The following is a 25,375-nucleotide window of genomic DNA, read 5'->3' on the forward strand; positions in this document are numbered from 1 at the left end:
CCCCTACCTCTGCGCTTCTCTTCTGCAGCTTCTCTGGCTCTCAGTGTGCTTTTCTTTCCTTCTAGTTGTAGAATTTACAGTCAGCCAGGCTTCCTGTGGTTCTGGATGATGTCCGTATTGTTTTTCTGAGGTATTAATCAATTGTTGTGAGCGGCATCAACTTCCCGGTGTTTATCTCTGCCGCCATCTTAGTTTCCCCCTTACATTGTTTTATTTGTATTTTATTTTACATGTGAGGTAAAAGTCATTAACCATTTTAAAGTGTATAATTTAGTGGTATTTAGTACATGCAGTGTTGTGCAAACTACCACCTCTATCTAATTCCAAAACATTTTCATCATCCAAAAGGAAACCCACACCTACTGAGCAGTTACTCCCTGCTCTCCCATCCTCTCAGCCCGTAACCTGCTTTCTGTGCTATGGAATTGCCTCTTCTAGACCTTTCTATAAATGGAATCAGACAATATGTGTCTTTTGTGTCTTGTTTCCCCTAGCATAACGCTTTCAAACTGCCCTTGCATCTTTATTTATTTTTGCTAATCTTCACCCAAGGATATGTTTGCCACTGATTTTTATTTTTTTAATATATTTTTATTGATTTCAGAGAGGAAGGGAGTGGGAGAGAGAGATACAAACATCAATGATGAGAGAGAATCATTGATCGGCTGTCTCCTGCACGCCCCCTACTGGGGATCGAGCCACAACCTGGGCATGTGCCCTTGGCTGGGATCGAACCTGGGACCATTCAGTTTGCAGGCTGACGCTCTACCCACTAAGCCAAACCAGCTCTGACATGCCATTGATTTTTAGAGAGAATGGAAGGGAGGGAGGAAGGGGAAGGGGAAGAAAGAGAGAGAGAGAGAGAGACATTGATGTGAGAGAGAGAGCGACTAGTTGCCTCCCACACATGCCCGAGCTGAGGATGGAAACTGCATCCCAGGTATGTGCCCTTGACTGGGAATTGAACCCGGGACCCTTCAGTGTCTGGGTGGACACACAAACCATTAGCACACTGGCCGAGGCTGCCCGGCATCTTTAAACATTAGCTTCACTGTATCACTGACATTGCCCTTGCGCTTTAAAACTGAAATGCTAACACATTTTTGCTTCACCCCAGTAGAAATTATTTTCTGGTCCTTCAAGAAAACGTTTCTGCCAATGCTGATTCCAAGGTGGCTTCAAGGTCTATGTTCTTTAGTTGCACCAATGACTGGGTATTTATTTGATTGGTCCTCACAGCCAAATCCTGTCCATGAAGTTAAAAAGCAAGAAGCCAATAGAAGTCCCAAACAGGTACTGTTATTCCTAACAAAAGTACTCCACAGGGTGGCGACAATGAGCCATCTGTCACTGAGCTCCCTACACAGGCCTGCTCCTTTCTAGCCTTGGGAAGGACAAGTCCTGTTTAGTGATACAGCAACCAGCCCAACACACACGAAAAAGACTGCCTAATTCTCCAAGTGACCACAGAGAGCTGCCTCTTTAAAAAGTGGAAGGAATATATCCAAATATTTGAAATGCAGACTTAGGTCCACCACAGCAGCACTTTCTATAATAACCATGTTCATCTAATTAGAATGGAAGGGTATACTCATACCGTGGATCCCTGAAAATAGATGAACTACTAGTAAAACTACATATAACACCATGTATGAATCTCAGGTTAAGCACAAAAGCCAGATCCCCAAAAGTATATACTGTATGTTTCATTTTATATTTTATACTAGAGGCCCGATGCACAAAATTCCTGCAAGAGTAGGCCTCCCTTCCCCCGGCTGCCGGCACCGGCTTCCCTCTGGCACCCGGGACCCGGGCTTCCCTCGCAGCCCCAGCTGCGTCTGGAAGGTCGTCCGGTCTTATTTACATATCATGCTTTTATTATTATAGACAAAGCTCAAAACAAACACAACTAGAAAAGGATGTGAGAAGTCAGGACAATAATAACCTTTCTGGCCAGACAGGACTGGAAGCGTGAGCACGGTTCCTGGGTTCTGGCGGCATTCTGGCTCAGGACCTGGGTGCTGGTCGCACTCTTCTCTATGTGGGCTACACATCAATAAAAGGTTTAGTTTATGGCACAGTCCCAGAAAGGCTCCCTGGTGAGGCCACCAGACGAGGAAGGGAGAAGTCAGGCCAATGTCTACCATCTCTCTCAGAGGACAGGGGCAGAGGGAACACTTCCCACGCCATTCTATGAAGCCAGCAATACCCTAATACCAAAGTCAGACAAAAATATTACAAGAAAAGTTTTACAATGTTCACTCTCTCTCATGAACATAGATACAAAAATACTCAACATATAAGCCAATCCAACAGCATGTAAAAAGAATTATACTCCAAAACCAAGTGGGATTTATTCCAGGTGTGCAAGGCTGGTAAAACATTGATGTTAACTCATCATGTCAGCAGGCTAAAAAAAGATCATGGTCAAATCAACATACGCAGAAAAAGCATTTCATAAAATCCAATACCCACTCATGATAAAAGCGCTCAGTAAACTAGGGAGAGAGAATTTCCTCCACCTGATGAAAAATATCCACAAAAAACCTAGAGCGAGTATCGCCTGGTTAGAGACTTGAAGATTCCCACAAGGTGCGTAGCGAGGTATCACACACTCCTCTGCAACACCGCACTGGCTAACACAGTGAGATAAAAAAAGGGGTATATACATAGATTGTGAAAAAGAAAGAGAACTATCTTTGGTCATAGATGATATAATCATCTATGCAGAAAATCTGCAAGTATCACCCCCACCAACCAAAACTCCTGCAATTACTAGTATAGCAAGGCTGCAGGATTCAAGGGTAATACACAGAAGGCAGCTGCTTTTATATAAAGCAGCAATGAACGAGTGTAAACTGAAATTTAAAGCAATACCATTTACATGTGCGTCCCTATCCCCCAAAATGAAATACTTAGGAATAAATCCAACAAAATATCTGTAAGATCTATCTGAGGAAAACTACAAAAATCTGATGAAGGAAATCAAAGAACTAAATAAATTGAGAACTACTTCATGTTCATGGCTACAAAGACTTGATATTATCAAGATGTCAGTTCTTCCCAACTTGATCTATAGATTCAATGCAATCTCAATCAAAATCACAGCCAGTTATTTTACAGATATCGACAAACTGACCATGTGGAGAGATAATTTATGTGGAGAGATAAAAGGACACAGAAAAGCCATACAATATTAAAGGAGGACGAAGTTTGAAGACGGACACTACATGACTTTTAAGACTTATTATAAAGCTACAGTAATCAAGACAAATAGATACGTGGGACAGAATCAAGAGCCTCGAAATAGATCCACATAAACACAGTCACTGGATCTTTGACAAAGGAGCACAGGCAATACCATCAAGCAAAGTCAGCCTTTTCTTTTTGTTTTTCCACAAGTGGGTACAGGCTTTATTCTCAGTGCACAGCAGTACTGAGTTCTGCTCATCAGCAACAAGTTTTATTGGTTCCAAAAAATTATCCCTTTTTTCCATCTTTTTAAACTCCTTCTCTTCCTGTCTCAGTGCAACAACATATTTGAATTTCAGATTTGTCAGTTTATAACATTATCCTCCCCCTAAGAACCATATAAATACATGCAAAACACTGTACAGAGAGCTTAAATACTATCAAAATGCAAATACAGATTGGGTGTACTGTTAAGCCGAATTGCAAATTATGGAAACACACACTGGGGTACACATTGCTCTGATATCACCATTTGCTTACTGATGTCATGCAGACCACAGTGGCCTATCTTTTGTTTTTATTATTTTATTCAAAAAACAAAACACACAAACCAGTGCTTGCTATACTAGTTACAGAAAAAAGGAAAAGAGAAGAAACTCAAAATACCTATCTCCGTGCTGATTTGAAAAGAACAAAGTAGTTAGCAAAGTCAGCCTTTTCTACAAAGGGAGCTAAAACAAATGCACATCCACATGCAGAGAAAGAACCTAGACACAGACCTACACCCTCCACAGAAATTACAGGTCACAGACCTAAAGGTCAATGCAAAACTATGAAACTCCTGGAAGAGAACACAGGAGAAATACTAGATGCCCTGGGTATGGCGACGGCATTTAGACACTCTTATCATATGGTCCAGCTATCACACTTTTTGGTATTTACTAAATCAAGTCAAAAGCTTATGTCCACACAAAACCCTGTACAAGGATGTTTATAGCAGTTTTATTTATATTTGAAAGCAACCAAGATGAATGAGTAAACTGGACTATATCAGACCACGGACTGTTGCTGAGCACTGCAAACAGATGAGCTGTCAAGCCCTGCAGATCCTGAGGGAAGCAGCCAGGGGAAGGCTGCCCCTGTGTGAGTCCCACCGGAGGCCCTTGTGGAGACGGCAAAGCTGTGGGAGGGGGGTCAGTGGCTGCCAGGGGTGGAGAGGAGGACATGCACAGGCAGAGCACAGCGGGCGTGTAGGGCCGGGACACTACCGCGTCAGACCATAATGATGGGTATGTATAGTTACACATTGTCCAAACCCACAGAATGTACAAGAGTGAACCCAACGCAAACCCTGGACTCTGGGCGGCGATGGTGTGTCCATGTGGGCTCCTCTGCTGTAACACATGCACCACTTTGGTGAGGGATGATGACAATGGGGGAGGCTGTGCTTGTGTGGGGACAGGGGGTAATGGGAAATCTCTGTATCTTCCCCGCAATTTTGTTTTGAATTTCAAACTGCTCTAAACAAAATCACGCCCTCATGGACTAACACCCAGGCCAGGCTTTTCCAAGCTCGGCAGTACTGGCACTTCGGGCCAGCGAATGCTTTGCTGTGTGGCTCTCCTATGCATTTAAGACATTCAAGAGCATCCTTGGTCTCTACTCACTAGACGCAAGTAGGGACAGCCTAGCGGGGGCAACCAGAAATGCCTGCAGGCCTTGCCAAATGTCCACTGGCAGACAAAACACCCCCTGCGGACCCAGGCCTGACAGGCTGTGTCTGGGCTGGTTATGCTGTGTTCAAAACCCGTCCCCCTCTCTGACTCCTCAAAGCATTTTGCTGACACCTATGTCCTGGCTGGGTCATCACCACCCATGTGTTTCTTCTTACCCCTGGGAGGCTCTGTGGTTTCCCACAGGGTTAGCAAGGCGCCCTTAGCAGACACTCCCAGGTTGGTTAAGTCAGACAAGTTTTGTTTGGGATGAGTGTTTTGAAGGGAAAAAAATCTCAAAACATTTGCAAATTGGACTATGGGAATAAACTACTCCACTATCCAATGGAAAACAGTTGTCCCCCTCATCCTGATGTGGCAGGCTTCTGAGCCACAGGAGAGGTCAGAGCAGAACATGCAGATCTAGCTTCCTGCAGACCGGCTGTCTTGGGCCAGGACAGGTCTGTTCAGGTAGAGCCATGTATCTCCATAACTAAGCAGGAGGTAGATTACAGTGTATCAGCTCAGTGGGTTACCATGTAGTCAAACTAAATAATGCTTATCCAAATATGGAGTGGGGAGATACAACTGGAAGTGATACACAGGGGTGTCAGGTATACTGGTAATATCTGATTTCTGAAGCTGGGTGCTGCGCATAGGAGTGCCCGTTCTAGCACCCTTTATAGCAACACTATTCTAAGTGCAGAAGGGGCTTGAGGGAGACCGCAGTCAGTGCTGTCACTGAGCACACTGCATCCCTGAGCAGGACTCTGACGGTGATGGCCCTGACCTCCATATGAGCCCAAGTTCATGACCTTATCATGCACCAGTATGTTGAGTAACATGGCTTTATGCCTCTTTGTATATCATAAATATTTCATGATGCTCTAGCCTGTTTGGCACAGTGGATAGAGCATCGGCCTGTGGACTGAAGGGTCCTAGGTTCAATTCCGGTCAAGGGCATATGCCCAGGTTGTGGGCTTGGTAGGGGGCATGCAGGAAGCAGCCGATCAATGATTCTCTCTCATCATTGCTGTTTCTGGCTCTCTCTCCCTCTCCCTTCCTCTCTGAAATCAATCAATCAATCAATAAAGAAAAAAAAATTTCATGAGTGTTTTAAATGTTTACAAAAATTGACATGAGCACAAACAGGATGCACCCTATAAATCATTATAATTACTATGATTAGAGAAACCCATAGATCGTTAAGGAAATAAACCAAAATGTCCACAGAAGTTGACTTTGGACGTTCCCCAACCCCCTTCTCCTTTTTCACATTTTCCATAATGAACACCTGTTACTTCCACAAACACAGAAATCCACTAGTAAGTTTTAACAATGAAAGCACACTTACCATGTGCAGGACATATTTTTCTGCCTCCTGTGGTCCAGATAATTGCACACGACTTGCCATATCTTGTAATGATAGTGTTAAAAAGGTCTGAAATTCAAAAGCAGAATTAATCACAGGTAGAAACTACTGAGAAAATAAATGTTATTCAATGTGTGTAGAGTTCTACTCAGTCCCTGGACAAGTGCTTTCCATTGCTGCACAGACGCCTTTGCTGTGAGGAGGACTCGACAGATGGGCCCAGTGGTTTTGGCAACCATTTTTCCAGAGCAGTGACTTCCAGAAGCGCAGCCTCTGTGTCTGAAATGACACGCGCGCGGTTATCACTGCAGCACTGTTTGCAACAGCAAAAGGCTGGAACCACCTATAGGTCCATCAGCAGAGAACAGCACAGCACAGCACAATTATATAAACGCACTACTATGCAGTTGTAACAAAAACTAAGAAGTGACACTTTTCTATGAATCAAAAAAGAATCCAAGATATTACATTGTTAAATATAAAACAGGATGCAGAACAGTGCACCCTAACATGTATGTAAAAGAAAGGGAAACAATGTGTGTGAGAGCGAGTGGGAGGGAGAGCACTCTTGTACATGCACAGACAATCTGGTACCCCGGGAACTGCTAACACTGGGTGGCCTCTGGGTAAAGAAAAAGGGGAGGCTGGAATATATGAACTGGATGGGCATTTTTCTATCTTTTGAATTTTGTATTGTAAACTTATTACTGACTAAATAAATATGAATCCTTCAAAAACCAGTGTTTATCACTGCTCTGCTTGGGACATGATGAAACTATCTCTTCCAAGAACAAATTAAAAGAGCTCCTGCCCGGCTGGCCTGGCTCAGTGGTTGAGCATCGACCTATGAACCAGGAGGTCACAGCTCGATTCCTGGTCAGGGCACATGCCCAGGCTGCAGGCTGGATCCCCAGTGTGGGGTGTAGAGGAGGCAGCCAATTAGTGATTCTCTCTCATCATTGATGTTATAATGGCATTTTTAGAGCAGGACATGTTAAAACTCTGAGCTTAAAAATTCTTGACCAAAAAAATCTACATATACTTTAGTTTGGAGAATACCACCTAAGAAAATAAAATTGTTAATTTTAAGTACATAAGTAGCTTAACACGAGGGAAAATTCAAAAGTGAACATTTCTAAATACATAGAACTATCAATGTTCTTATAACTAGAAACTGCCACCGGAATGCCCATCAGTCAAGGATTGGTTGAATGAATTACGATCCACCGTACAATAGACTACTGTTACTGACACAGTACTGTGATAGAGGCTTATGTTGCCAGGGAAGAAAGAGGGTTAAGACATACTGAACAAAAAAAGCAGAGTAGAAAACAGCATGAAGAATATGATCCCAATCACACTTAACTGGGAGTTCCCACATAGGCATATAGACAGAAGATGGAGAAGAGGAGTCTAGGAAAACTTCCACCAAAATGCTAACATGGAGTAGATTCAACCTCCACATGATAACCTGTCCCTAGTTGCATTCTAGACAGCAATGCTATGGGACATGGCTCCTGTCACTGACAGTCTACCTGTTGAGACTTCTTACAAAGCGTTTATTTTCTGACTTTCGAAAGCAAAGAGACATGCTGGGTAGAAAAACCTTAGATGTTTCCCCCTCTGTTATTCTGGCATAAGGACAGAATGCCAAGACGTTTAACAGCCACCATCAAAGACTTAACCTTCTGACCAGACACATCCTTTAATGACACTGTCCCTCCTCTATGTCCCCTGGGCAGTGCTTTTCAGCCCAGCGGACCCCAATCAACCATGAGTCAGCACATACAAGACTGAGCCACAGCCCGGCCCTGGCTGACCACCTGAGGCTCTTCCTGTTCCTGTGGTCAAACTCATGTTCTGGATTGATCTGATCGGAACCAGAGTAGAAACTACCACCTTACTTCCCAGGGCTGGACTGGGGCTGACTGCTTCACACCGTTAACTGATGGTTTTTGCAGAGTTACCTACTTCCTAGATTGTTTAAGTTCTAATTCCTCATTTAACTGTTATTTAATTTTCTGCACTTAAATTTTTTTAAAATACACTGTCATTTAACCTTGGTAATATTTTGATTCTTTTACTTAAACCTCAATACTAGTCACAAATGGGGTGCTGGTCTTCTACCTCCTGCTGGTGAGACAGGGATCTACTTAGAGTGGTTCTGTTGGCCCCTGGACCAAAGAGGAAATGTGGGGAGAACCAGGCTGCTGGTTATTCTGAGTCCCTTAGGTCCCGGTCTTTTTTGTCTGTGGGTCAAGTTGGTTTTCCTCCGGCTGACAAGTTAATATTTATCTTTTTTTTTATAGTGGCTTTCACATTCTTTATTTCCTCTTACAAATTAGCTTTCTACAAATTCTCTGTTGACCTCCTCATGTTAGCTAGCTACTCCCTGGTATTTGGGCGCTTCCTTTCCTTGTCCAGTGGCCACTCCTCACCTCCCTCCCTCTTTTCCGTGCGGTCTGACGCTGCCTCTACGACCAGCCCAACTCATCATTTCCCTCCAGCTCCTCTGAACCCTCACAGTCAGATCCTCCTCCGCTCCCCCCTCGCCTGGGCCCTGGCCCTTCCAGCAACACACACCCTATCCTCTCTCGTCCTCCGCTTCTCCGCCATCACCCCGCTGCTGACATAAGGCAGAGGGCGCACACACAGACAGCTGCACCTTCTCACCAGTTCTGAACCAGCTTGACCAGACTACTTCTCAAAAGGAAAAAACAATACTCTATTTTTTAAGCTGCTCTTAGTCTGTTTCCTATTCCTTGCAGTTATGCCTTCCTAGCTCACATGGAATTTCATTTTTCTTTTAAAATTTTCTATATACAAAAACCATCACTTTGAAAACAAAGTATATAACTGACTTATCTTCTAGAGTTCAACCACCCAGCTCCTTCCCCTCTGGCCTGAATGGCCATGACCGTCACATCAGCACAGCCCGAACGGCCCAGGCTGCTCGCGAGGACTTCATCTGCGTTGTTACGTGTAGCCCCCAGCTGCCCACGGAACGCTTGCCCCTCAGGCTGGCTTCCTCTGCCTCCCAAAGCAGCCGCAGCGCCCGCCCGTCTTCCTCTCCAGCTGCTCCTCGTCTCAAATACCCTGTGCCCTGCACCTGCTTCTTCAGCATCCAGAGGGGAAGAGGAGGGGCAGCGGCGGGGGAGACGGGAACAGCCTCGAGGGCCACGTGCCTCACCTTGGTCAGCCTCTGAATGTTCTTCTTATAGAGAGAGGACAAGCACTGCTTCACCAGCCCCATGTTGTTGTCACGAGTAAACGTCTCGCTGTGCTTGTTCACCAGGTTTCGGAGTTCTGAGGGGTTATTGGTTGAATATACTTGTGCTAACTCGTGGTATGCATTACTAAGAGGCTAAGGTTTAAAGGGGGAAAATAGATTAAAATGTTAGAGAAGTAAAATTTATTCAGGAAGCAAAACAAAACATGGCACTGTATTTTGAGCAAGTACATCCAATACCCTTTACTCTTACCTAACAAATTATAACCTACCCAACAAATGCTCAGTGAAGACCAAGGATACATTTTCACTATGGAGTAATTTATTATAAAGAAAAAACTTTGTGGTACAGAACAAATAACTGCACAGCAGGCGAAAGTGCACTGCATTTGGTAAAGACACACACATCTGTTTTTCCCCCTATCAGTGGCTCCTTTTTCTATTGGGAAGAAGGTAGAATTTTCATTATTCTCAACTCTCTCTCACGTCTCATTCACCCACATACACCTCCCCAGGTGCCATGGGACAATCGGCTACTTTAGCTAAGAAGGAAGATGGGCAAGATGACTGATGATGGCGGAGGACCTAAGGGCCTGAGCTGCTTTAGGTATTTTACCTCACACACATTATCCTTGAAAACTGGGCAGAGGTCCAAAAAATGTGGTCATGAGCACAGGCGTAAACTGGATTCAAACCTATATTTCTACTTTCGAAGTTTGTGGTCTTTTCAATCAGTTATGACACCATCATAAATAAACTACTAATGCGTGTGGAATTATGCCACTTTAGAAAAGGGGGCCGTGCAGGAGGCAGCTGATCAATGATTCTCTCTCATCACTGATGTTTCTATCTCTTTCTCCCTCCCTCTTCCTCTCTAAAATCAATAAAAGCATATTTAAAATAAAATTTAAAAAATCAAAGCATTCCTTCCAAAACAGGGCCACCTAAAGGAACCACGGGAGTTCTCCAAAGTGATCTGCGAATGGCAACCCTAACCTATCCTGCCTCCTTTTTCCATGGGATCTCTTACCCACCTTGCTGCCAACGCCAGCCTGTGACCAGGCAGCCTAGAGCTCGAGAAGCATGACAGGCTCTCAGGTGGAGAGCACGGGCTCTCTTCAAGACCACACAAGCATCTTCTCACCAGGAAGACTTTCAAACTGACACCCTGATCTGACTTTCGTACGGGGACAAACAGGGTAAAATGTTATTAAAATGACTGTGACCTGCCCTGGCCGGTTTTGCTGTGATCAGGGTCTCGGGTTCGATTCCCAGTCAAGGGCATGTACTTTGGTGGCAGGTTCCCCAGCCCCAGTAGAGGCGCGTGTGGGAGGCAATCAATGAATGTGTCTTTCACACATCAATATTCATCTCTCTCTCTCTCCCCTTCCTTTGTTCCACTCTTTCTAGAAATCAATGGAAAAAATATCCTTGGGTGAGGATTGCGTTAAAAAAAAAGATTGTCACCTCACAATCTTTTAAATTGTTCCATTTTTTTAAATGTGTTTTTATTGATTTCAGAGAGAGGAGCGGGAGGAAGAGAGTGATAGAAACATCGATGAGAGAGAAAAAGAGAGAGAGAAACATCGATGATGAATTATTGATCAGTTGCCTCCTGCAACCTGCAACCTGGGCATGTGCCCTGACCAGGAATCAAACCCTGACCTTCTGGGTCATGGGTTGATGCTCAACCACTGAAACACACCAGCCAGGGCTGTTCAAATTTTTTAAAATCATGAGCACGCATTTCAAAATATTTAAAAGAGTTAATTTATTTTTAATGTGGTCCCAAAGCTGGGTTCTCAAGGAGCACACAAGTTTGTGAGCAGAACCGTGGTCTTCACACGATCTCCCAGCACGTGCCAATAGAGCTCAGTAAGTCAGCATTGCTTTTCCAGCATTTCACTAAATTGTAATGAAGAAAAAAAAAATCAACCCTTATCTACAGCTATAAGTCTGAAAACAGGTTCCTGAGAAACATGCTGCTCCAATCGTTGATCAGAAGGTGTCTGAATAGGAGTGATGTTAGGGGTTCTACCAGAACTGCTGCTCCCAGGCTCCCTGCAGACAGTTAATGTCTGCTAAATTGAAGCTGGTGGGAGAGCTAAATCAGTATAAAATAAAATTATACAACCATGTATCTTTCCATTTCCTTAAGGACTTAAGAAATCAGTTTTATTTTAAAAACTCACCTTAATGAATCTACCCACAATTTGAGATGTATATTTTGGTAGCTGTTGTACTTTTCCAAGTAATATCAAAGAAACTAAAATATACTTCTTATATGATTCCAACATGATATGACTGACCGCCATAGCAGGGGTAGTTATAGCCTGAGCAAGAGAAGAATACTGAATGTGAAGACAGCACACCGCATCAGGGAAGAACAATCAACTACAGGTATTGCTTGAATTATAAAACAATACTTACATTCAATGTCCCATTTTCTTTATAACATCTTTATTGAGATACAATGCACATAAACATTTTCCCTCTTAGCGTATACAATTCAGTGGTTTTAGTACATTCACCACTACCTAATTCAGAGCATTCCATCCCATCACAAAAGGAGCCCCATATACACCAGCAGCAATGCCCCGTTCTCTCCTCCCCTCGGCACCAGGCAATCGCTGTTCTATTTATGTTTCTATGGATTAGCCTAATGCAGCATCATAAATATGTGGCCTCTGTGACTGGCTTCACTGGTGAAGGTTCACCCATGTTGCTGACACCTAATTCCATTTCACGGTTGGGTGACATTCCACTGCACGGGTGTGTGACACTCTGTTTATTCGCTCCTCAGCTGATGGCATTGGGGTGTCTCTACCTTTGGCCACTAAATAATGATGCTATGAACACTTGAGTACACGTTTTCGTGTGCACATTTGTCTTCATTTCTCTTGGGTATATATTCCTAGGAGTGGAACTGCTGCATCACACGGTAACTCTATGTTTAACACTGGAGGAATTCCCAATTCTTTTTTCAAAGCGACTGTGCCATTTTATAATTCCACTGGCAACTGTGAGGGTTCCAAATCCTCCACACCTCACTAACGTTTATCATTACTGGAGTCTTTTTAATGCAGTCACCCTAGCAAGTATGAATTGGTGTCTCAGAATGCTTTTGATCTGTATTTCCTTGATGACTAATGTTGACGAGTATCTTTTCATATGCTTATTGGTCATTTGTATAACTTTGGAGAAGTGTTTATGCAAGTTGATTGTCCATTTAGAAATTTTTGTTTTTACTGTTGATTTGTTAAGAGGTCTCTATATTCTGGATGAAAGTCCCTTAGAAAGGTGATCTGCCAATATTTCTCCCATTCTGCGGCTGCCTTTTCACTTTCTCACTTGGATTTGTGAAGGTTAAGAACTGAAAACTATCACACCCAATCAACCCAATATTTCACATCAAAACTCAAACCATTGAGCCTATGAGGCACTTCTTTGAGACTATCTACAGAAACAGTCACCTCAGCACACGAGGATACAAGTACGACCCCCACTGCAACCTGCTTCGCAGTGAAAGAACAGAATCAACTCTCTGTTCTATTCATCGAGGACTAGTCAACTACCTGGGCCTGTCTGTGGTGCAGTATGAGGAGATGAAGATGCTTTCACTTTTTGCTTTATACAATGCTACACTGAATTTTTTTCAATATGTACGTCCTTCTTTTGGAATTTTTTTGAAGCAGTAAAATAATCGGTATCACCTTCTGAAATTAAGGTACTAATACCATCTATAATGGCATATATATTATTAAAATACAGTGGCTTGCCCTATTCGGTTTGGCTCAGTGGATAGAGCGTTGGCCTGCAGACTGAAGGGTCTCAGGTTGATCCCAGTCAAGGGCACGTACCTCAGCTGCAGGCTCGAAGGATCCCTGGCCCTAGGAGGCAACCAATGGATGTGTCTCTCTATCCATGTTTCTCTCGCTGTCTCTCCCCCTCCCTTCCACTCTCTCTAAAACTCAATGAAAAAAATATCCTCAGGTGAGGACTTACAACAACAAAAAACACATACAGTGGCGTGGAGTAGACTAATACTAAACAATGCTTGTCCTTAGGGTTAATCAGGGAATAACTATATTTTCAGGTAAAAGGTTTCCACCTATAAATATAAAAAGTGTGGCCCTAACCGGTTTGGCTCAGTGGATAGAGCGTCAGCCTGCGAACTGAAGGGTCCCAGATTCGATTCCGGTCAAGGGCATGTACCTTGGTTGCCAGCGCATCCCCAGTAGAGGGTGTGCAGGAGGCAGCTGGTCGATGTTTCTCTCTCATCGATGTTTCTAACTCTCTATCCTTCCCCCTTCCTTTCTAAAAAAAAAAAAGTTTGTTTATTTCTAGATCAGTATGCTAATCACTTATACTGGGCTGTACAATGATAATGCATTCAGTGGCTATGAAGTGTGTTTATAATTTTCTGAAGAACTGAATTTTTAAAAAATATACATTTTTATTGATTTCAGAGAGGAAGGGAAAGGGAGAGATAGAAACATCAATGATGAGAATCACCGATCAGCTGGCTGCCTCCTGCAAGCCCCACTCTGGGGAATAAGCCCGCAACCCCGGCATGTGCCCTGACTGGGAATCCAACTGAGACCTGGCTCATGGGTCGACCCTCAACCACTGGGCCACAAGGCTGGGCAGAACGGAAATTTTTGACTGTGTACTCTTGGAGAAGATTTTACCTGCCTTCTGGTGACCCTTCCCTAGGTTCTCTTGGTGATACTTGTCAACCCCCACTCACGGAGGCATGCTCAGTCACAGATGTGTGTGTGTGTATTTAAATGTTAGTATTTCAGCTCAATGGTAAGCTCCTTGAAGGTTTAAATATCCTTTATTATTTTAATATGTGCTATGAATAAAATAAGAACTAACTGACATCTAATAAACATCTTAAAATACTAGAATTAGCCAATACAGGATGGGGCAAAAATATGTTTACAGTTCATGTAGAAGTTAATACAATAATTAATAAGTAATAATACAAGAATAAACTGTTTCGTGTACTCAGAGCTGGACACCTACTCTTGCCCCCCTGCACTGCATTCTCCCTCTCAGACTCTAAGGAAACCTCTCCAGACTATTGCACCAAGCTGCGCAGTGTCCCACTACATACTCCAGCGGCCATTACAGGCAGACACAGGGGCGGGGATTTTCCACTGGGCATACTTAATATCCTTTGAATTTCAACCATGAGAATATTTTACTTATTACAATAAAACTTAAGACACCACATATGGTTTTAGAATAAGACACTTCAAAGATCATCCAGTTCAAACTCTTACCTATGTGCAAAGGAAGCGATGCAGGTGGAGACGTTTATGACGGAGGCCAGATTAGACGGTATCAGTGGCAAAGCCCGGATCAGACCCCACCAGCAGCGCTCCTCCCTCCACGGCCAATCCCCTTCAACTGAAGGAGCAAACCACCACCATGGGCACCAACCACGTCAAACTCGCAGCCCACAGGCTGCATGCGGGCCACACGAATATTTTTGAGGCCCAGCCAATATAATGGCATGTAAGAAACATTTAAATAAAAATTTTGTAACATAATTTTTACAATATCCTGTTATACGTACTTATTAATAACAAGCTACAACGTTCGCTAATGAGTGATTACTATACATAATCATGTTGCATTCATTTCCCTCACGCACCTTACGCACAGACGCACCATTTCTCTCCACTAATACCAGCAGCGAATATTTTAGCAGCTGACTGCCACGTCATTAGTCTTGGACTGACTTGTTGGGTGTGCGCAAGAGGAAATATTTCACTTTCAGAGAACAAGAAAAATAGGTTTGTGTGACGCTTATTAATTTGTGCAGTTATTCAGTGTCTGGTAAGTTAATGTTCAAGACAAAATATTAATTTTTATTAAAATGTTCTATTATTTTATGTTAATGATGACTCATTTATTTCAGCCCTTTGTATTCAGCATGTCTCTATCGAAATAAACCTACGTTTCTATGAAAATTGAAGCTTTTATTTTTTTTTTGCAGCCACATACACTAACAACTTGTTTATTTGGCCCGTGTTAGCCTTTGAGTTTGACATGCTTAGTCCACATGGTCACTGAGAAGCGGTCTTTGACAGGACCTCCACCTGGTACTCAGAGCCTGAAATCAATCTGCTCCAGGTGGGCACTCTGACCACACAAGTTCAAAACACCCCTAGAGATGAGATTACCTGCTCATAAAAGTAGAGTGCTCTTTCGAAGTTCTTCAGCCCAGTGTAGATCATGCCTCCGTAGTAATAGTAACATAAAAAGTGCTTTGCATCGTAGGCTCCATTCTCTTTACAAATGTCCATCATGTCCACATCGAGATATGGAAGGGCAGGCTTAAAGCATTTTGCCAGCAAACAAAGCTGTGAAAGCATATTTGTATTAAATTGTCACTTTAATTGTACTCTGGCAAGCTTTAGCAGAAGCAGCAGATTCATAGACTCCAACAAGTTCAAGAAAATGTTGTTTTACATTTTCACATTTAACTTATTGATTAAAAGGGTCTGCATATCAACATACTACTCTGCTTTCTTAAGCATTCACAATAAAGTAGCATTTGTTGTTGTTTTTTAAAATATGTTTTTATTGATTTCAGAGAGGAAGGGAGAGGGAGAGAGAGACATCAATGATGAGACAATCACTGATCGATGGCCTCCTACATGCCCCCCATGAGCCAGCAACCTGGGCATGTGCCCTGACCGGGAATTGAACCCGGACTCCTGGTTCACAGGTCAACGCTCAACCACTGAGCCACACCAGCAGGGCTAAAATAGCACTTTTTAAAAAAATATATTTTATTGGTTTTTCTCAGCGAGGAAGGGAGAAGGGTAGAGAGTTAGAAACATCAATGAGAGAGAAACATCGATCAGCTGCCTCCTGCACACTCCCTACTGGGTATGTGCCCGCAACCAAGGTACATGCCCTTGACCAGAATCGAACCCGGGACCCTTGAGTCCGCAGGCTGACGCTCTATCCATTGAGCCAAACCAGTTAGGGCAAAAATAGCACTTCTTTATAAAAGATGAACCTACCATGAGATTCAGTACTCCACAAATGAATTAAAGTTCGGCTAACAATTCACTTAGTAACCATTCTGTTTACAGATGCACAAACTAATCACATAGAAATAGATCAGCATGCTATGATTAAAAATGGAAGTTTTTTCTTTAATTATACTTTTTCAATTTCTAAATCCTTTACATAAGTGTAAGAAATTGTGCAAGTACATGGCAACGTCCTGTATGTGGGTGATGTGGCACAGGTGTAGACAAGGTACCAACTCCCTGAGCTAGCTGTTCACTTACTACTAGAGCACTTTATGTATTTTATACACCAAGCACAAACGTTTCTTAAAAGATAAAAAGAAAGAAAAAATGGGAGAAGCACACCTTCATTGAAACTAGAACATGTGCTTAAAATAAGCCACAAACCATGTTATTCATTAAGGAAATAATCTCAATACCCTAGAGGGACTGGGTAAACCCATATTATGAAATACTCTGCAGCTATAAAACACTGATATGGAACCATCTCTAAGATACATTAAGTAGAGCCCTGGCCGGTGTGGCTGTTGGTTGAGAGTTGTCCCATGCTCTGAAAGGTTGCTGGTTCAATTCCTGGTCAAGGCATATACCCATTAAGGGATCCATCCCAATAAGGGGTGTGCAGGAGGCAGCCTATCGATGTGACCCTCTTACATCGATGTTTTTCTCTCTCCCCCTCTCCCTCTAAAGTCAATAATAAAAAACCATATTAAAAAAAAAAGATAGATTGCCCTAATCGGTTTGGCTCAGTGGCCTGCAGATCAAAGGGTCCTGGGTTTGATTCCGGTCGAGGGCACATACCTTGGTTGCAGGCTCCTCCCCGGCCTGGGCCCTGGTCAGGGCGTGTGCAGGAGGCAACCAACCGATGTGTCTCTCTCACATCGATGTTTCTCTCTGTCTGTCCCTCTCTCTTCCACTCTCCCTAAAAATCAATGGAAAAATATCCTTGGGTGAGAATTAACAAAAACAAAACAAAACAACAAAAAATAGATACATTAAGTAGAAAAAAGCAAGGGGGGAAAAGCAAAAAGCAATGTACTGTATATACTTAATCATACAAATTATTACAATTTGTATAAAAAAAGAGACAGCCTTGGCCAGGTGGCTCAGTTGGTTGGAGCACTAACTCGTACACTGAAAGGCTGCGGGTTCAATTCCCAGTCAGGGCACATACCTAGGTTACAGGTTTGATTCCTGGTTGGGTGTGAATGGGAGACAACCGATCAATGTTTCTCTTACACATCAATGTTTCTCTCTCTCCCTTCCTCTTTCTCTAAAATCAATAAAAACATTTCCTCTGGTGAAGATTAAATAAAAAAAGAGAAAAAATAGACATATTTGCTTGTACATTCATAAAATATCTTTGGAAGGATAAACAAGAAACTGCTAACAATGGCTGCCTTTGGAGAGAGAGGTGGCTGTGAGGCAGGGTGGTAGGGAGACTGCCTTTTGCCTGCTGGATTTTGCACAATAAAATAAACAAATAACATTTTAAGGTGTAAAGTTACCTGTGTTTATTCTCAGGTTCCAAAATTCCTTAAAAAAGAAAATAACTTGGTATTTTTTAAATGTCACAAGCATTAATTACTCTGTTCTACCAAGCCTACTAGCTGAGCACTGTTCTATAGTTTGTATCCAAAAACTGTTGAAAATTCTCTTTCTATAGATAGAGGTACCTATACATTCCAACTGCTAGGACATATCAGTCTCCACCAAACTGCCTTCATTTATCCAACCTGATGTTGAGCAAACCTACCACCAACCTTCCATCCCCGACCCGGTCTAACACTGCCGCTTACCTGGCAGAGATCGGCATGTACTGAGGTCAGCTGGTTTGTGTTCATCTGCATCTTGTCTATGGCTTGCTTGAGGATGCCAATTCCTCGCAGGGGCTGTCAGAAATGACATCTTTCAGATAAGTTCTCAGAGATGGCAGCACATTGGATCTTAGGTTGTCACTTACAAATAAAAAATAACACTAATTGACAGGTTCCTTGAATGACAACATGAGGTTTCCATACTCTTTCAGGACTGTCCCAATTCAGTCAGAAAATGTTTCCTTACGCTGGTTCTTGTGATATTTAGAGTAATTCAGCACCATTGTTAAAACCATAGAGCCTTTTTCACAATGAAGATAAATAATCAAAAGCAACATTACTTTCTCAACAGTTCATTATATTTACATCTAAATAAATAAATCATTTAAAACAGATGCCAGCCTACGCTTAGTAAACGTAACTGTGCTCAAGGACGCTGACATTTTCCCCTCAGGTCGCTGGACACCACCTGGAAACGTTCTCCTACATCACCTCTTACTGGGTAATAAATTACGCCTGAAGCTGAGACGGCCAGTTATAAAGGGGCCTTTCCTGCCCTGATTATAACTAACAAGGCTGAGCTTCCAGGGAGGCACAGCCAGTTTCTGGACAGGAGCTGTGACTGAAGTGCTGAATGACTATAAAGGGTTTTTCAGTAAAGGCTGCTGGCAGTTTTTTAACCTCTCTTTCAAACCACCACTTACTCAGTCCTCCAACAAAATACCAACCGCTTTATTTCTGTTTCAGTCTCCTTCAAACAACTAGTCTTGAAGTTCAATTTCAAATAAAAGAGAAACACCTAAATTATAACTTGTGTCAATATCACAAAATTAAAGAAAGACCAAAGAACTGTTCCAGATTAAAGGAAATAAAAGTTGTGTGACAATGGAGCACAACCCACGAACTGTGATTTTCTTTTGTTATAAATAAATTAATAAAGAACTGGCAAAATGGGAGTAAGGTCAGTATATTTGTTAAAGAATGATATCAATGTTCATGTCCTGCTGTTGATCTTCGTACTGTGGTTATATAAGAGAATGTCCTATATTTTAGGCAACACTCAAGGGCCATCCTATCTGCAATTTACTTTCCAATGGCTCAGGAAAAAAGAGAGAAAAGGATAAGCAACTGTGGTAAGATATTAATATCTGGAGAATCTGGGTGCATGGTATATGGGAATTGTTTACATTATTCTTGCAACTCTTTATAAAGCTAAAATTATGTTACAATTAAAAGTTTTAAAAGTTTTAGCAAACAAAACCCAGCACAAAGGACACTAGAATGGGAGCTCCAAAACCATTAGCACTGGCTGCAGCCTCCGAGGCTGGCCTCCCCGCACTGGAGTCTACACCTGCGGAGGGACTAGCTGTCCTTACCGCAAACGCTATGAGTACCTGAAGCGACCACCTACATCTAAGTGGTAGGACTCTTAGTACTAACCTGGAACCTTAACAAATTAATTATTGTCTAAGTTAGATATCTATCTATCTATATAAAAGCCTAAGTGACCGTTCCCTATGACACGCACTGACCAGCAGGGGGCAGACGCATATCGCACAGGCATGAAAACAAGGAATAGACTGATGAATCTCAGAGAGAAAGGGGGAGGGAGGAGGACAGGTAGAGATTAACCAAAGATCTTATATGCATACTAGAGGCCCGGTACATGCACCGGTGGGGTCCCTTGGCCTGGCCTGAGGGGATCGGGCTGAAACCGGCAGTCCGACATCCCCCAAGGGGTCCCAGATTGCGAGAGGGCACGGCCAGGCCGAGGGACCCCATCTAGTATGTTATAACAGAACCACAAACACTTGGATAAGATTGCTTACCTGTTTTCTTTCCATAAGGGCATTTGTTAGCTGATGGCAAAGCCCAGCAACTAGATACAATAACAAAATATTAAAAATATAAATGACTAGACAGGCAAAATACATTCAATGGAAAATAGCAAAATGCAGTTTAGCTTACACGTGTCTGTTGCATATCGAATGTGCTCCCCGTTACAAGTACTGATAAAAAGCTGAACCTGTGAGAATAATGTTTCGAAGTCAGGAACACTGGGCATAGAAAACTTCACAAATCTGGAATAAAGGGAAAAAAATCAATTTATCTTGATATTTCACAGGGTAAAAATGTAGAAGCAACTGAGGTCAGAAATCCATCCCACCTCCAATGCTCTGTGAATTAAATGTGTCTCAGTATTTTTAAAAATTAAGAAACAGGATCTATGAGATTTTCCTGGCCTGTTTTTTGTTTGTTTGTTTTTTTGCACAATCAAGACACAACATAGATTTTTAAAAAAAGAAAGAAAAATATGCTTAGAAAAGAACAGCTTTTAAAAAGAAAAATTCTAGTCTAGCTGGATTGGCTCAGTGGATAGAGTGTTAGCCTGTGAACTGAAAGGTCCCGCGTTTGATTCTGGTCAAGGGCACATGCCCGGGTTGTGGGCTCGATCCCCAGTGGGGGACTTGCAGGAGGCAGCCAATCCATGATTCTCTCTCATCATGGATGTTTCTCTCTCCCTCTTCCTTCCTCTCTGAAATCAATGAAAAATATTTTTTTAAAAGAAAAATTCCATTAAATGGGGCCAAATATCAGGTCTTCCTAGTATTTGAGAAGGAACTCAATATAAACTTATAACCAAAAGTTTAAGAAAATATTTTTCTTTTCAGTTCCAATGTGGTCAGGACTATTGACTCAGTTTAAAAGCCAGCTGTTGCCTTTCCTGCCCTGGAGAGAACAGGCTGAGCGGACAAGGAAGCAGAGCTGTGGACCACAGAAGGCTACGGCCAGGATGGGCGATGCTGGGGTCCCTCTGGGAGAAAGCACTAGCTGAGGAGCAGCAAGGGAAGAACTGGAGGTGCTGGGAAGAGGGAGGACTCAGGTGATCCATCCTGATGCCCTTGGCAGACGGTGCCTTTCAATTGCCCATGATAAACACTCTGGTGGGGGGGTGGGCGGGCAGAGACGGAAGGTTCAAAGACAGGTTTGGGGGGAGAGATCACATAAGCTACCACCACTAAGGCACTGCTTACAAGTAAACTTCAAGCTCTTCTTTTTAGTAAAAAAATGAACTGTTGAAACTAATTTCAAGAAAAATGAAAAGGATAGTTTTGCCTATTCACAATTTCTCTAAAATCTTTCAATTTGTACTTCTATCTAGTTCAGTATTACTTGACTTAACATTATCTGTCACTGTACTTCCTTCCCCATTATCAAGTATGTCTGAATCAATTTCATCAGGGCTTCACAATAAATTAATAAGGCATTGTCATTTCCATTTTATAAATAAAAACATGAAACTTGGGACCCCATACCTAATAATGGAAGAACATAATTCAAATCCGGGGTACTCAGAAACAAGGCCAGGGCAGGTTTTCTTTTACTTAAATACAAGAAGAAACTGTTTTGTGTACTCAAAACTGTAGCCCTACTTTTGCCCACCCCGTACATACATGTGAATTTGTGTGTATAAAACATGCATGCTAAAAAGGGGGGGAAGCCCCAATGAATAAAAAAGGTATAGCATGCACACTGTCCTTTTAATAGGCGAACACAGACAGTGGAAGCCTTTCCTAGCCTGCGCATCCCACAGAGCTTTCTGCAAAAATGTGGGTAGTGCAACTGAGGAACTGAATCTTTAACTTTTTAAAACTAATTTACATAGATGTGGCTAGTGGGTACTATACTGCAGAGCAAAGCTCCAGACCAGGGGTGGGGAACATCCGGCCCATGAAATCATTTGGTCTGGCCCTGCCAAGGCATCAGGGATGGGTTAAATGTTTGACCAATACAGCAGGCTAATTTTTAAGTTGATAATTTTGTATGGCCCGCAAATGTTATAAATATCCAAATAGCTCTTGGCAGAAAAAAGGATCTCCACCCCTGCTCTAGACTCTTTCATTCTGAGTTTTTTCTCTAAACTCTCTTCTTGACCCTACCTTTGTCTCAGGAATCCCAGTCCAAGTAAAGCCAGACCCTCGCTCTTAGTTCTTCAGTTTATTTATATTATTACAACTTTCACGACAACCTTAACTTCCCAATTTTAATACTAAAACAGCAAGAGAAAAGTAATTCTACTGTAAGGTACCCAGAGTTACAAGGAACCCAATTAAAACAGGTCTATTTAACTTGATCTCAAACAGCTTAAACCTGTTAGCTGATGCGGCTCAGTGGCTGAGCGTCAACCTATGAACCAGGAGGCCATGGTTAGATTCCCGGTCAGGGCACATGTCTAGGTTGTGGGCTGGATCCCTGGTGGGGAGTGTGCAGGAGTCAGCTGATCGATGATTCTCTCTCATCATTAATGTTTCTCCCCGTCTCTGAAATCAGTAAAAATATATATTTAATAGAAAGTTGAAGAGAATTCAAAGCAATGTTGCTCCTGGGCATTGGTGATTGCACTCAGTACACACCGCCCTGCCATGCTTCATCACTCCTCCTACTTTATTCCAACTAGGAAATGTGAGCGACCCAAGGGACGACATAAATAAAGGATTCAGATAAATACAAACTCTAGTGCCCACAAGTGAGATGGCCATTCATTTTTTAAAATAAACTTCAAAATGTGTATAAATATAAACAAGAGTTAAAAACAATTAGTAGGGATAAGTGAAATGTAACTGCTATGACATGACGCTAGTTGTGCACAAGAGCTCCATGTTGTTTACATGGCTTACTTCCTGCACCAAAAAATAAAGTCAGAAAGTGCAGAGTTCAGTTTCAGAAAGCGCAAAACCACCAGAGATGGCCCTTACAAAACAGCAAGGACGCCCAAGGAGTGCTCCTGTACATCCAGAGCCCCAAGCACAGTGTCCAGATGGGATAAGTTCTTTGCAAGGAGTTCTCCGCTCTTGTTGATCAGCTCACAAAGCTGAGTCATCTGCCCTGAAAAACAGGAATAACACTATGTCATTCAGTTACAGTACTAACCAAACCAAAGGTAGGACAACCAGACTTCATACCCCAGAGCAAGAAATACCTGAAGATTATTCCTTGTATCGCCTTCATTTCAGATGAGGACAGAGAAGGGCCAGAGGAGTGAAATGAACTAGATGCCCACATCCCTCTGCCCCCTGAAAGTTTCTCCATTCCCTCCATTCCTTCCGCTGGCTCCCCAAGCCAGAAAAGTACACACACTCACTACCACTCCCTGCTCCCTCTCTGTATCCAAATGTCACCAAAGACGATTTCCTTTTACTTCCTTTCGCTGTCCCCTGACTTAATTCATATCCTTATTTCTTATCTAACCTACATCAGAACCCTTCTCAATGCCCACTTGTTCCTCCAGCCCATCTTCCACACTGGCACCTGTGTGGTCTTTCTAAATGAAAAATTCAACCAAATCACCCCAGTGGTTTTAAGACGTCCACGTGCGTCAGCCCAGTGACTGGTCTGTGCCTCCCCAGCCTTGTGTCCTGCTACTTCCCTCACACACCTCGTCTGTGGTCATGACAAGCTCAAAAGTCAATCAACACTCCCTATCCTCTCACCTTTGTGCCTCTACACCTGCTCTTCTCCGCGCTGCGCATTCCTCCCCTCACGCTTCTCCCCCATGTCCTCCTCTGCCTGCCTCACACTCTGCTCTCCAGTCTGCCTGGTCTTCCCCGGACCCGCACCCACCCGCCTTTCCCGAGGCTAACTTGGTTGTCTATCTGTCCGCTCCCCATCACCTGAGAGTAGGTAATTCAGCATAAACTCAGGTGAAGAGAGTCCCTTCTCCAGCTTAATAATAGTTTTTATGCAGCCAATCAATCAACAAGCAGCTTGATGAATCGAAGACCCATTTTTCTTTCTCTTATATCACAATGTTATAACAACAAAAGTATAGAATCTAATTAGGCCCAAATTGGTAATCTGAACTAGCTTACCAATTTTAACAGGTTATTCTAATAACAGACATACCATAGATACTCTCAAACCTCACTAGTTGTCTTTCCATGATCTATTAGGTATCATTTTTCAAGACAATAATACAAGTTGAACTGGGAAAGACCGACTCACTATCCCTTTATTAAAGACCTCACTGGTCTGTATGAATTCGCAGCATCATCTTCCAGTTAAATGATCGCCCCCTTTTAAACCCACTACTTGAAATAAGTTTACAATGATTTGAAACACCCAGAAATTAGCATTTCACCCCATTAAATAATCAATGCCGAGCTGAGACTTAAAAGCTGGGCCATTATGAAATCACGAGAGTCAACTACTGCCGGGGAGAGTCCACAGTAAGTGAAAGTGTCACAGGCACACTGACATGAGCCCTTAGAGATGGGGCAGTGAAATTTCCTCTGTCCCTTCATGTAAGCTCCATGTTAAGAAGTTCTGGACGGGAGCAGAGAAAGCAGACCCTCATCCACATGCACTGGTGCACGCGGGGCGGTGCACGCGTGGAGGGCAGCAGCGGCAGCGTCCTCTGTCCTGTCTCCGCCCGCAGCCGTGCACAGAGCATGCGGGCAGAGCTTCAGGTGAGTGATGCCTCTGGAGGCTCCACGGCCAGAGGAAGGCAGTGGCCTGTACACGAAGTGAACGAGGCAGGTCCCAACCCAACCTTCTACGCGCTGCGGCCCCGAAAACAGAAACGGAGTGTCCGTGCCCTAATGAATGGCGGCGTCTTCATTCCCAGACTCAAAGCCTGTGCCTCACCTGCGAGCCTAACGTCTATAAACACACGGGACGGGAGACAGAAGCCCCGCGCTCGGCCCTCTCCCTGCTGCACAGGGGGCCTTCTGGCAGCAGCGGGCGGAGGGAAGTGGGGAGACTGGCCCCGAAGGGGACGTGCCCACGGCCACGCGGCCCCGAACTTACACCCCACGGCCGCCCCACGAGCACTAGTCACTGCGCCCCAGGACGGGCGCCTTCCCTCGCTCCTCTCAGCCCTGCCACCCGGTGGGATGCGGACTGAGGGTGACAGGGGCCTTCCAGCCAGCAGCGAACTACTTAATTCAGAGCCCGGGGTGCATCGTGATGAGATGAATGAACCCGAAAGCACGAAA

At 43.3% G+C, this 25,375-nt stretch overlaps 1 protein-coding gene and 1 pseudogene across 5 annotated transcripts in view; one reads left to right on the top strand and one right to left on the bottom strand.

Annotated features, from left to right (window-relative positions):
• Positions 1 to 25,338, bottom strand: part of COPS3 (COP9 signalosome subunit 3) — a 29,294-nt gene extending 3,956 nt beyond the window's left edge. Inside the window, exons 1-10 of one of the 5 annotated variants that reach the window (XM_015570608.1) lie at positions 23,138 to 23,224; positions 21,101 to 21,322; positions 20,349 to 20,461; positions 20,210 to 20,259; positions 18,363 to 18,455; positions 15,703 to 15,882; positions 11,698 to 11,838; positions 9,467 to 9,640; positions 6,259 to 6,345; positions 5,265 to 5,389 (exon numbers count right to left, since the gene is read on the bottom strand). In XM_015570608.1, the coding sequence (XP_015426094.1) occupies positions 5,372 to 5,389; positions 6,259 to 6,345; positions 9,467 to 9,640; positions 11,698 to 11,838; positions 15,703 to 15,882; positions 18,363 to 18,455; positions 20,210 to 20,259; positions 20,349 to 20,461; positions 21,101 to 21,273 (1,029 nt within the window). In that variant the 5' untranslated portion in view covers positions 21,274 to 21,322; positions 23,138 to 23,224 and the 3' untranslated portion in view covers positions 5,265 to 5,371. Of the gene's footprint in view, positions 1 to 5,264; positions 5,390 to 6,258; positions 6,346 to 9,466; positions 9,641 to 11,697; positions 11,839 to 15,702; positions 15,883 to 18,362; positions 18,522 to 20,209; positions 20,260 to 20,348; positions 20,462 to 21,100; positions 21,323 to 23,137; positions 23,268 to 23,361; positions 23,384 to 25,319 lie in introns of those variants that run through there. The other 4 variants (XM_015570607.1, XM_006773953.2, XM_015570606.1 and 1 more) reach the window with 4 other exon arrangements.
• LOC102767066 overlaps positions 24,692 to 25,375 on the top strand; it is a 2,449-nt pseudogene continuing 1,765 nt past the window's right edge.

This window comes from Myotis davidii, unplaced genomic scaffold (genome assembly GCF_000327345.1).
Source record: "Myotis davidii unplaced genomic scaffold, ASM32734v1 scaffold207, whole genome shotgun sequence".
Taxonomy (NCBI): domain Eukaryota; kingdom Metazoa; phylum Chordata; class Mammalia; order Chiroptera; family Vespertilionidae; genus Myotis; species Myotis davidii.